At 35.9% G+C, this 16,266-nt stretch overlaps 1 protein-coding gene across 1 annotated transcript; it reads right to left on the bottom strand.

Moving 5' to 3' along the window:
* Nucleotides 1-14,673: 14,673 nt before the first annotated feature.
* On the bottom strand, nt 14,674-15,177 carry LOC131429023 (uncharacterized). Its single transcript, XM_058593078.1, has one exon. The coding sequence runs from the start codon at nt 15,175-15,177 to the stop codon at nt 14,674-14,676; it is 504 nt and encodes a 167-aa protein (XP_058449061.1).
* Nucleotides 15,178-16,266: the final 1,089 nt, after the last annotated feature.

Raw genomic sequence — 16,266 nt, 5'->3', positions numbered from 1 at the left:
CAGATAATCACTGAAAATATTTAAACTTCTTTGTAGGCGACTGCAGATCACTCTTAGATTTCTACCTGTGGCTAACAGACTTGTGTCGTCACAGAATAGCGATTTCTGACAACCAACGGGTAGATTTGGAAGATCAAAAGTGAAAATATTATACAAGATTGGAGTTAGAAATCTTTTTTACACGAAATTATTACACCGTATGATATACCATACACACAAATGTTAGCATCGTGTGCAACTCTAACCAGCATAAAATACCAAACTGACATGTAAATGTAATTTATTATTTTGCTACAACTCATGCAATCTATATTAGTTTAATATTTTGATTGGAATCTCGAAATACTTGTTAGTCATAGCAAATTTGATATGTTCCAAACATCTACAAATCATCGTAGGCCGCAATATCTTGACCATGGCCAACACAGTTTCAAATTTCCTAGTATTACATACCATACGAGAATTTAATCTGCGCTAGTAATGTTTCAATCGTTCGCGAAGTCGATCGCGCGAAGTTATTACCCTTTATTGTTATTATTATTTACACTGTATGTATCATCATTCATCATACCGCTGCTATGCGCGTGGTTTAAAATTGCATTGTTTGCGCTTTTTGTCACTATTCCGGATATGTGCATAGGTTGTTACTTTGAATCGTGGATGACATGTCGTCATCGTGAATGGGTTTCAATATATTTAATTAGTACGAGAAAACGTTCTACCGTTTCATTTGAGATTTATTTGTACTATTTAAGATACTTTGAATTAAAAATGCAAAACTACTTGTTCCGATATTTTTCTTATGTTATAGTTGGTTGCAAAAATATGAACCAACAATCATTGCCGAAGCATAAGCGGTTGTCAAATATAAGAGTCAGATATATGTTTTTTTTTTTTTTTTTTTTTTTTTTTTAAATAACTATTTATTGGAATATGAGTTAGAATTAAATTATTAAGATTTAAATTGGGTGTTCAGCCACAAGTGGTGACTTTTCAGCCCTGTTATATATATATATATATATATATATATATATATATATATATATATATATATATATATATATATATATATATATATATATATATATATATATATATATATATATATATATATATATATATATATATATATATATATATATATATATATATATATATATATATATATATATATATATATATATATATATATATATATATATATGATTTGGTTATTACCATGAAGACATCATTTGCTTCCGCAATTCTGAGAATTTTGTGTAGGGAAAATTCTAAACCTACTTGTATTGTGTAATGGGGAAAAGGAACTTATATACTAACTTACTAACTAATAACTAATACAGAGAGCGAATCGATTCAATTGAAGATTGCATCGATTTTTGTCGGAATTTGCTTATAATATTATGTGACATTACATCTAATGGCTCTATATTTGTGAGTCTGTGTAACTCATTTGTACTAAACCAGGGAGGACGCTTCAAAATCATTTTCAGAATTTTATTCTGAATCCTTTGAAGCGTTTTCTTCCTGGTGGAACAACAACTTGACCAAATTGGAACTGCATAAAGCATGGCTGGTCTGAAAATTTGTTTATAAATTAACAATTTGTTTTTTAGACAGAGCTTAGAATTTCTGTTTATAAGAGGATATAAACATTTAATATATTTATTACACTTTGCCTGGATTCCTTCAATGTGATCCTTGAAAGTGAGTTTTTTGTCATACGTTAAACCTAAGTATTTAGCTTGATCAGACCATGTCAATTCCAAGCCATTCAATTTGAGAATGTGATTATTGTTTGGTTTAAGAAAAGAAGCTCTTGGCTTGTGAGGAAAGATAATTAATTGCGTTTTTGCTGCATTTGGTTTAATTTTCAATTTTGACAGATAATCACTGAAAATATTTAAACTTCTTTGTAGGCGACTGCAGATCACTCTTAGATTTCTACCTGTGGCTAACAGACTTGTGTCGTCACAGAATAGCGATTTCTGACAACCAACGGGTAGATTTGGAAGATCAAAAGTGAAAATATTATACAAGATTGGAGCTACACTCGAACCCTGCGGAACACCGGCTCGTACGGGTAGCAATTCAGATTTACAATTCTGATAGCTAACCTGAAGAGTACGATCAGTTAAATAATTTTGAATCATTTTGATCAAATAAATAGGAAACTGGAAATCAGACATTTTTGCTATTAAACCTTTGTGCCAAACACTGTCGAATGCTTTTTCTATGTCTAGAAGAGCAACTCCAGTGGATAACCCAGAAGATTTATTTGATTTTATCATGTTCGTTACTCTGACAAGTTGATGAGTAGTTGAATGTTCATGACGAAATCCAAACTGTTCTGGTAAAAAAATTGAATTCTCATTTATATGAGTCATCATTCTCAACAAGATAATTTTTTCAAAAAGTTTACTGATAGAAGAAAGTAAGCTAATTGGTCGATAGCTTGATGTTTCTGCTGGGTTTTTATCAGGTTTTAGGATAGGAATTACTTTAGCGTTTTTCCATCTTTTTGGGAAGTAAGCTAATGAAAAACATTTGTTGAAAATTTTAACCAGGAGTCTCAAGGCAACATCGGGAAGATTTTTAATAAGAATATTAAAAATTCCATCATTACCAGGAGCCTTCATGTTTTTGAGTTTCATAATAACTGATTTAATTTCATCAAAATTCGTCTCAATAATGTCATCGTGTGATAACACTTGGGTTGAAATATGCTCATATTTCAGTGAGACTTCATTTTCAATAGGACTCACAACGTTTAAATTAAAATTGTGGACACTCTCGAACTGCTGAGCTAGCTTTTGAGCTTTTTCACCATTTGTAAGAAGTATTTGATTTCCTTCCTTGGGAGCAGGAATTGGTTTCTGAGGTTTCTTAAGAACCTTAGAAAGTTTCCAGAAAGGTTTAGAATATGGTTTAATTTGTTCAACTTCTTTAGCGAAATTTTCATTTCGCAAAAGAGTAAATCTATGTTTAATTTCTTTTTGTAAATTCTTAACTATGTTTTTCATAGCAGGATCACGAGAACGTTGATATTGTCGTCGACGAACATTCTTCAACCGAATGAGCAGTTGAAGATTGTCATCGATGATAGGAGAATTTAATTTAGTTTGAGCTTTGGGAACTGAAAGATTTCTAGCTTCGATAATATAATGATTCAAATTATCAATTGCTGTGCCGATGTCCGCCGAATTTTCTAAAATAGTTTCATCATCCACATGATTTTCAATGTGAGATCTGTAATCCAACCAATTAGCTCTATGATAGTTGAAAATATAACTAATTGGATTAATTAAGGCTTCGTTGGAAAGTCTGAATGTTACAGGAAGATGATCTGAGTCAAAGTCAGCATGAGTAATCGGTTCACTACAAATGTGACTTTGATCTGTTAGAACCAGATCAATTGTAGACGGGTTTTTCACGGAAGAGAAACAAGTAGGATTACTGGGATGAAGAACTGTGAAGTAACCAGCTGAGAGTTGATTATGAAGTATTTTACCATTACTGTTATTTTGCCTACAATTCCACTGGACATGCTTAGCATTTAAGTCCCCTATTACGAAAAATTTCGGTCGATATCTTGCGAGTTTTTGCAAATGACCTTTAAAGAAATTTAATTGCTCGCCGGTGCATTGGAATGGCAAATATGCTCCAGCGATGAAATAAATTCCATTAATGGTTTCAACTTCGATTCCCAAGCTTTCAATAACTTTAGTATTGAAAGAAGGTAAAATTCGATGTTTAATTTGCCGTTGGACAAAAATGGCAACTCCACCACCCATTCCAGTAAACCTGTCAAATCGATGAACCACATAATGTGGATTACTTTTCAATTTTACATTTGGTTTAAGAAAAGTTTCTGTCACAATGGCAATATGAATTTTGTGAACTTTGAGAAAATTATAAAATTCATCTTCACTCGATTTCAAAGATCGAGCATTCCAATTTTAAATATTCAAATAATTATTTAACATCACTGTTAAATTTTAAATTCATTATAATATTATTTGCAAATTTCCATCCGATTTGAAATGCTTCAAAAAGTGATGAAGTCGAATTCATTTGGATGATCATTTGAAAAAGTTGATCTTGTAGGTAGATCATTTTATTTTCAGTTATATCGCCTAAATCGACTTCATTTAAAGAAGCGAATGGTATTGAAGGAATATTTGTAGGTAGACTGCCATTAGAAGAAGATGATTTGGCCGGTCTACCTATTAATAAATTGTTTTCGTTAGAAGAAGAACTGCAAGGCGGTCCTGTGTTTTGATTATTTACATTAGAAGAAATAGGTGATAGATTTCTACCTAATATACCAGCATAACTGACATTAGAAGAAGATGATGACAAGGTCGATCTACCTGTCAATAAATTGTTTTCGTTAGAAGACGAATTGGCAGGCGTACCTGTTTTTTGTTTAGAAGAAATCAGTGCCTTAAAAGAATTAGGCGTGGCACCTGTAACGGTTTTCTGATTTTCAGGTATGTTCTGTAAATTTAAGGTCGTTGATTTGACTTGTTGTCGAAGCGAACGAGCGTTTAAAATTTTTTCCCTGACAGGACATTTCAAAAAATTGGATTTATGATTTCCATTGCATTTTGAACATGAAAATTCATCAGTGGTTTCATTCATTGGACAAACGTCTTTCGAATGCGATTTACCACAATTCAAACACCGTATATCCATATGACAATTTTTGGTTCCATGACCGAAGCCTTGGCAACGACGACATTGCGTTAAGTTTGCAATACGATTATGCCGTTTATAATGTTCCCAATGAATTTTAATGTGGGAAATGAAACGTACTTTTTCTAAAATTTTCAAATTGTTTACATCACTTCGATTGAAGTGTATTAGGTAAAGTTCATGGGAAATTCCAAAGCGTGGTTTAGAAGTACCATTCGCTCTTTTTTTCATAAGTATTACTTGGGAAGGGGCAAAACCAAGCAGTTCTTTTAGTTCATTTTTAATTTCATCAACACTTTGATCATTTGATAATCCTTTCAAGACAGCCTTGAAGGGTCTGTCTGATTTTATATCATATGAATAAAATTTATGAAGTTTCTCGGACAAATATCGAATAAGACGTTCGTAATCTTCCAATCCATCCACCAAGACTCGACATTCTCCTCTTCGTCCGATTTGAAATGAGACTTTTACTTCCGGGAGAAAAGTAGAAAGCTCAGTACGGAATGCTTTGAAGTCGGAAATCATCACCGTCACTGGTGGCATAGATTGATGTTTCTTCCCAGAACGACAAGCGTCCATTTTGGGAATTTTTGAAGAACTTTCTTCTATGTCACTACAATCGGATTCAGGAAGAATCTCGTAAATATTGTTAGACGGCATAGGATCAACGGAAGGGAAATCCGTCCGTTGTCTTTTATTTTTACATTCAGATTCTATAAGATCGTGAATGTTATTAGATAAATGTTGAATAACGGATTGTGATTTATTCCGTATTGAATTATTTTTAGCCTTAGGCTTGTTGCCTTTCCGGTTGGACGCAGGCATTTTTGAAAAATTTTAAATTAAATTAACTAGGCTAAATTAGTCTTCGATTAGACTCCTAGCTAGCCTTATAAAAGGCTGATTAATTTCTTAGTCACTCTAATATCACTCTTTGTATCACTTAGTCACTCTAATATCACTCTTTGTATCACTTAGTTAGTGATTCAGGTAGCCTTGAAAAAGACTGAAGCCTTGAATCAATGAAACTCTAGGTAGCCAGAAAAAAAAATTCCAGGAGCAAAGAGCTATACGCGTGCGGTGCGAACGACTGTTCAACACCGACTGAGTCAGATATATGTCTGTTTCTTTATTTCATTTCATTCGCGCGCGCGTCAAGTGCAAAAGCTACTCAATGATATTATCGTCGATATGTGTACGCGATAGTATCTGCTGCGTTTGCTCGTTTTGTCAATCTATATATTATGTGCTTTCATTAGCACCGAAATGCCAGCGCGGACGTTGATTATTAGTACGATCAGAACTTCGTATGCATTCAGTCAATTATTTACTTGAACGCTGTTATTCTAACTGTCTTCGCGCGCAATAATTCCTAGCTTTATTTTCACTCTATCGTTTGCAAACCTGACCGAAGTGAAGAAATAGAAACTTAAATTTTTAACATGACCGCGGATAATACTGGTACCGACAATGTACAGACTGCTGAGTTCATAAACCTGCCTTGCCGTGCGTTTATTTGTCCACTGTATATATATAAAAAAAATGTAGACTCACCTGATTATAACTGTCTTCATTTTAAATTCACTCGCGGCACAATACCTCCTCTCGAATAGCGTTCCGTATATTTTTTCAAATGTTCTTTTTTTTCACTGTCACCACAATGCGTTGCCCGAGCGGCGAGAGGGGTAGTTCTTTCAAAGCACTTATAGACCGCACTTTAAATTATTTTTTTTTTCTTTTATTTCTTCTAATAATTTTTCCACTTTAATGCCCTAACTTGCCTACAGCACATAATTTTGTGCCTGACCTAACTTCTGCCCTAACTTCTACGGTAATCACTTCTACCGGTCAACCGACGGTCGAGTAAGGTTCTAGTTAGAGATGTCCTGCGGCACAAGCCACCTCTAAGCTGATGTTAAAATAGCCAGTCGTGAGCATTGCAATAACTTTACTGGTCTACTGTCTGTACTAGCTAAGATATAGATTTCTATGGAAAAAATAGGGCTGCTGCATTAAGGTGGTTCTGAATTCCAAAATGGCGACTTCCGGTTTATTGATATTCCTTGAAAACCCTTACTATATGGGTATTTTCGAAATGGGTTTGATGAGTAGATGTCGGAAAACGATGTTTGAGGTGGTTCTGGATATCAAGATGGCGACTTCCGGTTTATTGATATTCCTTGAAAACCCTTACAAACGATGTTTGAGGTGGTTCTGGATACCAAGATGGCGATCTCCGGTTTATTGATATTCCTTGAAAACCCTTACAATATGGATATTTTCGGAACGGGTTTGATGAGTAGATGTCGGAAAATGATGTTTAGGGTGGTTCTGAATTCCAAGATGGCGATTTCCGGTTTATTGATATTCCTTGAAAACCCTTACAATATGGGTATTTTCGGAACGGGTTTGATGAGTAGATGTCGGAAAACAATATTTGAGGTGGTTCTGGATACCAAGATGGCGACTTCCGGTTTATTGATATTCTTTGAAAACCCTTACAATATGAGTATTTGCGGTACGGGTTTGATGAGTAGATGTCGGAAAACGATGTTTGAGGTGGTTCTGGATACCAAGATGGCGATCTACGGTTTGTTGATATTCCTTGAAAACCCTTACAATATGGGTATTTTCGGAACGGATTTGATTAATAGATGTCGAAAAATGATGTTTAAGGGGGTTCTGAATTCCAAAAAGGCGACTTCCGGTTTATTGATATTCCTTGAAAACCCTTACTATATGGGTATTTTCGAAACGGGTTTGATGAGTAGATGTCGGAAAACGATGTTTGAGTTGGTTCTGGATACCAAGATGGCGGCTTCCGGTTTGTTGATATTCCTTGAAAACCCTTACAATATGGATATTTTCTGAACGGGTTTGATGAATAGATGTCGGAGAACGATGTTTGAGGTGGTTCTGGATACCAAGATGGCGATCTACGGTTTATTGATATTCCGTGAAAACCCTTACAATATGGATATTTTCGGAACGGGTTTGATGAGTAGATTTCGGAAAATGATGTTTAGGGTGGTTCTGAATTCCAAGATGGCGACTTCCGGTTTATTGATATTCCATGAAAACCCTTACAATATGGGTATTTTCGGAACGGGTTTGATGAGTAGATGTCGGTAAACGATATTTGAGGTGGTTCTGGATACCAAGATGGCGACTTCCGGTTTATTGATATTCCTTGAAAACCCTTACAATATGGGTATTTGCGGTACGGGTTTGATGAGTAGATGTCGGAAAACGATTTTTGAGGTGGTTCTGGATACCAAGATGGCGATCTCCGGTTTATTGATATTCCTTGAAAACCCTTACAATATGGATATTTTCGGAACGGGTTTGATGAGTAGATGTCGGAAAATAATGTTTAATGTGGTTCTGAATTCCAAGATGGCGACTTCCGGTTTATTGATAATTGATGAATAAATAATTTATTGTAATCTATCCAATGTTTTATGTAATGTAAAATTCTATTGGCTATATTTGGCAAATATTATTTAATTTAATTCTCAATTTATTGAGTAACTAAGGTTTTCATTGTTTAAGTCATAGTCCTCCATTGATACCTTCCACTATCTATACATGTAACACATGGTGACTGGTAATAGGTGTTACACCCGAAAGGAGGTGATAATAAACCTTTTATATAGCCAAAATTTGTACAGGAAGGTAGGTCCGAAAATCATGCTCAATGAGTTTTTGCAAAATCAATTTGATTATTGTGTTTTCTCTCTAATACGGTCGTCGACGTTTCAAACATATACTGAACGCTTCTGGATGGAAAACTGTGGTTATTTAAAAATAGAAATAAAATGTCTTAATTCATCATTCATCGAGGTGAGTTGAATGATATAAAACGATAAGTGTCTCTGAGCTTTAAACAAATTTTTATTTTCATTCAAATCTATATTCTTTCTATAGAGAAATGCAAAAATAATGGTGTAAATTCCATTATTTTTGCATTTCTCTATAGAAAGAATATAGAACCGCTCAACAGTGATCAAAATCGAAATAGATGTTGAATTGAATTGCATTGTATGAATTAAATAAGACTATATGCATTCATAAGTGACGTGGAGATTTTGTTTCCAAACATATTTGTATAATGTGATATAGAAAAAATGATCTCAGCTATCTTGAGATAAAACTAAGCGCGTTGCGAAACAGTATGGTTTGGCCATCTAATGTACGTTTTCTTAAATCAGTCAGTCTAAACCGGAACGTTATTGTTTAAGTGTAGGAAATGTACTTGTGAGATTGTTTTATGCCTCACCGCCTTTATAACAGGAATTCGAGTCAGGATTTTGAAAAAAAAATTACATTTTGTGTACTATTAAATCCGTAAAGAATATTGAAACATTTGCAAAAAACCTGCCGGTTGATTAAAATATGCAGCTAAAAACTTTAGAATTAAAAACAGGTTTGTTAAATGTCTTTTGCCTTTCTCGTATGAAAAGGTTATGCAATCACTGTGAAAACCGACTTTCTTACCAAGGCCCAGAGGGCCGAGTGTCATATGCCATTCGACTCAGTTCGTCGAGTACGCAAAATGTCTGTGTGTGTATGTACGCATGTGTATGTAACGTTTTATTACACTAAATTTTATAGGAGATGGCTGCACCCATTTTCACACTCTTAGATTCAAATGAAAGGTCTTGAGGTCTCATATAAAATGTGAAAATAAGTACACCAACTTTTTCCTGAGTTGAATAAACCGATTTTAACACACTTGGATCAGTTGAGAAAGCTCTTCAGGTCTTACACAAATTCCTGAATTTTGTTTGGATTTGACTACTGGTTCCGGAGTTATAGGTTAAATGAGTAAAAAAATAAAATTTGTTCACTAACTTTTCTCAGAGATGGCGCGACCGATTTCCACAATCTGATTCAAGTGGTCTAATTATCCATTACAAACTTTCTAAATTTCATCTGGATCCGACTTCCAGTTCCAAAATAATAGGGTAAAGTGTGTCAAAAGAGGCGGGTGAGTAATGTCAGAGACATAACTGGATGTCGTGAATACGAAAACAACTGACATGTTTCTTAACACTTCCGAATTTCAATTAGTTGATCAATTGTATGTAGAATTTGAAACGATGCACCTAATCTAAAGTACAGATTAGTTACATTTAACATTCTAAAACACAAATATTATGAAATAACCAGTATAGTTCTTTATAATAAAATATTGGTGGCTCTGAAAAGAACCTTTTATGTAAGCGTTCTGAAAGAGTGATGACTTGAGTTCGAATTCCGATGGATGCCACTAATTTCCGTCATCTAATTCCAGGTTGAACTGTTGTCCGTGGGTGCGATACTGATATGGTTGGTGTAGGTGTAGCGTTTACAACCGATTATAATCTTCCAATAAAGAACACATTAATTCGCTGGGTTGATCAATGATACAATAGGACTAATTTATTGAACGAAACTATCAATATGCCGTAGGGATTCGTTTCTAGCATTCAGATGGGTCAAATTGCGACATTAAACTCTGGAACATTTTTCGCAAAAACAAAGAAGGTTTCACTTGATATCGATTACTGTGAATTTCACACAGCGAAAAGTGCACAAATCTAACCGAGCTGTTCTAGATTTGCACTAAACTTAGGATATTAACCTTCGATTTGCGAACAACAAATCCTAATACGATTTATTAATTTTTAGTTTGGCGTAAAGCCGCCGTGACTAAGTTCAGTTTTTGCAATGACTGAGCGGAAATATATATTGGAGAAGCCAAGAGAAAGAAAAACTAACAGAAAAGATGAGTTTTTTGGAAAAAGATACGCTCAGAGACAGGACTCGAACCTGCGTTCTTATGCATTCCGTGCATACGCGCTACCATTTCGCCACTCTGATCTTGATTTAGCCACTCCAAAACTCGAAACAGACATAGTAGCAACGTACATCGAACATGGTCTACATCCTGGCCGTCACCCGACCGATACCTTACATCCAAACATCTTCTCTGTCCATCAAACACTAGTCCTCTCGCTTAATACCTATTTATCCGATCAAGCATTGAGTAAGAGAGTGTATTTATAATCGCTTGTCAGCTTCTTAATGGTGCCAGTCGCCGACATCTATTCATCAAACCCGTTCCGAAAATACCCATATTGTAAGGGTTTTCAAGGAATATCAATAAACCGGAAGTCGCCATCTTGGAATTCAGAACCCCCTCAAATTTCATTTTCCGACATCTATTCATCAAACCCGTTCCGAAAATACCCATATTGTAAGGGTTTCAAGGAATGTCAATAAACCGGAAGTCGCCATCTTGGAATTCAAAACCATCTCAAATATCATTTTCCGGCATCTATTCATCAAACACGTTCCGAAAATACCCATATTGTAAGGGTTTTCAAGGAATATCAATAAACCGGAAGTCGCCATCTTATAATTCAGAACCACCTCAAACATCGTTTTCCGACATTTACTTATCAAACCCGTTCCGAAAATACCCATATTGTAATGTATATCCAATATATTATACATATCTAATAATACATATACAGAAGGTAAACTTTTTCTTACGTCATAATTCGATTTACGTTGTCCTGACTATTGCGTGAATGGAGGTTTGGGGGTATATATATGTGTGTATATGTATATGTACATATATATAAGTTACCGAACGGACTCAACCAGTATCATGTGCAAATAACTTAATCGCCACACCAACATAAGCATTTCACCGTCATCGACCGCATCGAGCCCGCAGCCCTTAGCAACACCGAGAACGACCAAGACTTCCACCACGCGATCCACCGGTACACCGATGGTGCCGCCGCTGACATCGCGTTAATTTGAACCGAGCACCTGAATACCTAGAAAGCAGTGTAGTTCATAAGTACCTTTGAAACATTATTTCTTGACGAATAAAAATCAGATTCAATTGTGCCTTCAGCCGAGACAGTTCGTTGTTGAAAACCTAAATCAAATAATCTGTGAGTTAACTTATATATATATATATATATATATATATATATATATATATATATATATATATATATATATATATATATATATATATATATATATATATATATATATATATATATATATATATATATATATATATATATATATATATATATATATATATATATATATATATATATATATATATATATATATATATATATATATTTTTTTTTTTTTTTTAAACAATAACACGCATAAAATTTGCAAAATCTCATCGGTTCTTTATTTTAAACGTTAGATTGGTACATGACATTTACTTTTTGAAGATAATTTCATTTAAATGTTGACCGCGGCTGCGTCTTAGGTGGTCCATTCGGAAAGTCCGCTTTTTTATCGACAAATTTTGTTCAGCGATGAGGCTCATTTCTGGTTGAATGGCTACGTAAATAAGCAAAATTGCCGCATTTGGAGTGAAGAGCAACCAGAAGCCGTTCAAGAACTGCCCATGCATCCCGAAAAATGCACTGTTTGGTGTGGTTTGTACGCTGGTGGAATCATTGGACCGTATTTTTTCAAAGATGCTGTTGGACGCAACGTTACAGTGAATGGCGATCGCTATCGTTCGATGCTAACAAACTTTTTGTTGCCAAAAATGGAAGAACTGAACTTGGTTGACATGTGGTTTCAACAAGATGGCGCTACATGCCACACAGCTCGCGATTCTATGGCCATTTTGAGGGAAAACTTCGGAGAACAATTCATCTCAAGAAATGGACCGGTAAGTTGGCCACCAAGATCATGCGATTTGACGCCTTTAGACTATTTTTTGTGGGGCTACGTCAAGTCTAAAGTCTACAGAAATAAGCCAGTAACTATTCCAGCTTTGGAAGACAACATTTCCGAAGAAATTCGGGCTATTCCGGCCGAAATGCTCGAAAAAGTTGCCCAAAATTGGACTTTCCGAATGGACCACCTAAGACGCAGCCGCGGTCGACATTTAAATGAAATTATCTTCAAAAAGTAAATATCATGTACCAATCTAACGTTTGAAATAAAGAACCGATGAGATTTTGCAAATTTTATGCGTTTTATTGTTTAAAAAAGTTCTCAAGCTCTTAAAAAATCACCCTGTATATATATATATATATATATATATATATATATATATATATATATATATATATATATATATATATATATATATATATATAGATATATATATATATATAGATATATATATATATATATATATATATATATATATATATATATATATATATATATATATATATATATATATATATATATATATATATATGTGTGTGTGTGTGTGTGTAACTCGGAGGTTACTTAAAAGGTATTTATAGAAAGGTGTTTTTAATTTTTCTAACAAAAAGGTTCAAATATAAAACTGAACAAATTGGTCGAGAATACCATGGAAATTATGATTATTGTCAGATCTGAGATGGGACACTGATTATTCGCAATCTGAACATGAACGGAGTATTGTTCAATCGAGTTTCCGTCTAAGTTATGTTTCACTACAATCAGAGTGTTTCACTAAGCAGAACAACCTTTTTTCGGCCTTGCCTTCACGACATATTTTCGAGCAACGCCGGGTAATTCAGCTAGTATGTTTAGAAAGTCAAGGTCACTGCTAGGGGGGCCAACCGAACCTTACGCGTATGAGCGAAGGAATCGGTATTTTGACGCATCATTTTGCGAGTAAGCAACGGCAGCCGTTCTTGGACTGACATAGTATAGCAAGTATCGAACGGCTCCATCGAGCCTAATGAGCCGATCGAATATAGGTTGCACGACTTCTATCAAAATAATGAGTGACAAAGACAGTTTGGTATTTTGTGCTGATCGGAATTGCCCACACAGCTTGCAGGACAAATTTGAGAGCACCGAGTTGGGCTGGCTGAATAATAAACAAAAATGCAAACGCGAACGAAAAACGCTCGCAGCAGCTCGATGCAGTTGAAACATTGTGCTATACAATGACCAGTAATGTGAGACTAGATCAAGTTTATTTACGTTAATGAATTTCGACCATAACCACGGTCAAGATTGTAAATATTTACAGCTAAAAATTAGTATCGTCCAGGGAGACTCATTTCAGATTTTTTTAAACATGCGGCAAGCCAAATAATAATTTGGAGGTATGACAGAGATATCATAATACAAGAATTAAATTCAAACAAGCATGGACTTTCAATTCCCTAAAGCGGAAGCACTGCTGTGCATTCCAGAGTTCGATGGAACTATCGAACAATTAGATGCGTTCATTTATCATATTTAACAATTCGAAAAACAATTCCCAGAAGAGACATCTAGAGACGATCTGATCTACGTAATATTATTGAAGTTGAAATAAGATGCGGCAGCTCGATTACTGCACATAAAAACCGGAAATTGGCCTAAAATCAAAGAAAATCTTATACGCGAATTTAGAGAAATCAAATGAATCGAAGACGTTGTTTTAAAAATAGAAACTTTGCGTCAAAAACCAAATGAATCATTCAAAAATTACAAAAAGCGCATAATGAGAATTAAAGAACAGTTGGACAATTACAAATTTCGCCCGGGTTGGCGGTTCAATGCATAGGGCAATGGTCTTACTAACCAGTTGTCGTATGTTCGAGCCCCGACATGGAAGGATTCGTAGTGTCAGTAGGATCGTAGCACCAGCCATGCAATGGTTCTGTACACTCTGAATCGGCTGCGAAGTCTGTTGAAACAGAAGGTCAAATTGCACTACAGGAATGTAATACCAAGGCTTTTGGCTTTTGGACAATTACAATGAAGGGTGCTTTGCTCGGGAATCGCCAATGGGAGTCAGTCTTAGACTACATTGATTAGCAGACTTATACAACGACGAATTGAAACGAATGGTACAAGGCCACAAAAAGAAGACATTGTATGAGTTACTGGAGTATTTAGAAGAAATTGATATAGAACGAAAATGTATCCAAAAACTTGAACCCAGACTTCATGCAACAGAATTGTACTATAGAGTTCTTATTAGGAATCAAAAGTTTAGAACTGACGAAGGGTACCAATATGAAAACAATGAGTATCAGAAAAAATACTTTGGCGATCCTTTCGGATAACCGGGAGGGGAGGGGGTTTAGGCTGTTTTGATGCTAATTCATTGGCTTCGATGAAGGCAGCTTTCAGTCTGTCGACGGATGTTGGGGATTTCTTTCCACAAATGTCGATGATGAACACTTTCTTTTTTCTGCGTAGTACTCGGAATGGTCCATCATAAGGCTGAGTTAAAGGTGGTTTGATTGATCCGTTTTTCACAAATACATGGCGGCAGTTGCTTAGTTCCTTCTGGATGAAAGGTGTTGTCTTCGAATGGTTGCTTGTCGGAGTAGGTCGTAGTTTTGACATTCTATTCTTCAGGTCGGTGATGAAATCTGGTGTAGATAGCTTGTTTTTCGTTTCGGTGAAAAATTCTCCGGGTAGTCGAATGGTTGTTCCATAGGTTGCTTCAGCGGCTGAGGCTTTAAGGTCTTCCTTGAGGGCAGTCCTCATTCCGAGGAGTACGAACGGCAACGATTCTGTCAATTTGTTGTTCTGTTGGCACATAATCGCGGCCTTGAGTTGTCGATGAGTTCATTCGATTTGCCCGTTTGCTTGTGGATGGTACGGCGTAGTCTTCAGGTGAGTTATTCCCAATAATCTGATTAATTCTCGGAAAAGTTCGGACTCGAACTGTCTTCTGAGATCGGTGGTAATCCTTGTTGGAACTCCGAAGCGCGCAATCCTACTGCTAACGAATGTATGCGCGACTGTAGCTGCTGTCATGTTGTGGATAGGAATCACTTCTGGCCATCGTGTGAATTTGTCGATCATTGTTAGACAATACGCATTACCTTCCGATATTGGTAGTGGTCCAATTAAATCCATGTGTATGTGAGAAAATTTTTCGTCCGGTGAAGATATTCGTACGATGGGCGACTTGTTGGGACGATGTACTTTTGACTTCTGGCAGGCGACGCAATGGGATACGAAAAGTTTGCAGTCTTGTCGCATGGATGGCCACACGTAGCGATCTGTCACGAGGCGAGTAGTCGAGCGTACGCCAGGATGGGATGCACTGTGAAGTTTTTTGATGATCATGGTTCGGAAATTCTTCGGAACGAATGGCCGGATTGCAGCCGTGGAAATGTCACAGTACATTAGTGTTGTCGAAAGTGGTGACTGCATTGCCTTCATTACCAAAGATGTATTGACAGGAGGGTTGATCAGTAACGTTGTCAGTTCTGGATCATTCCTTTGTTGGTTGGCCATTGTCTCGAAATCAATTGGTTCGTTGTTGCTCGTGATGGACTCGATTCGGCTCAGCATGTCGGCGACTTTGTTTGCTTCGCCGGGTACATGCCTGATGTCCGTGGTGTATTCGCTGATGAAGCTAAGGTGTCGTTGATGGGTTGGGATGGCTCGATCAGGCCGCTGGTAGAATGCTGTGGTGAGAGGCTTATGGTCAGTATAAATGCAGAAATCACGACCAGTGGGCTGATCCTTGAAATATTTCACTGCTTCGTAAATCGCATATAACTCTCGGTCGTATGTGCTTACTTTCTGCTTGCTTTTGTGTAACTTGCGGGAGAAAAATGCAAG

This window comes from Malaya genurostris, chromosome 2 (genome assembly GCF_030247185.1).
Source record: "Malaya genurostris strain Urasoe2022 chromosome 2, Malgen_1.1, whole genome shotgun sequence".
NCBI classification, from domain to species: domain Eukaryota; kingdom Metazoa; phylum Arthropoda; class Insecta; order Diptera; family Culicidae; genus Malaya; species Malaya genurostris.
Note: the sequence above shows the minus strand (reverse complement) of the source record. Positions and strands in the feature narration are given on the sequence as shown.

Bases quoted from the DNA above. Each gene is read 5' to 3' on its own strand.
- LOC131429023 (XM_058593078.1), bottom strand. From the start codon at position 15,177: ATGAGGACTGCCCTCAAGGAAGACCTTAAAGCCTCAGCCGCTGAAGCA.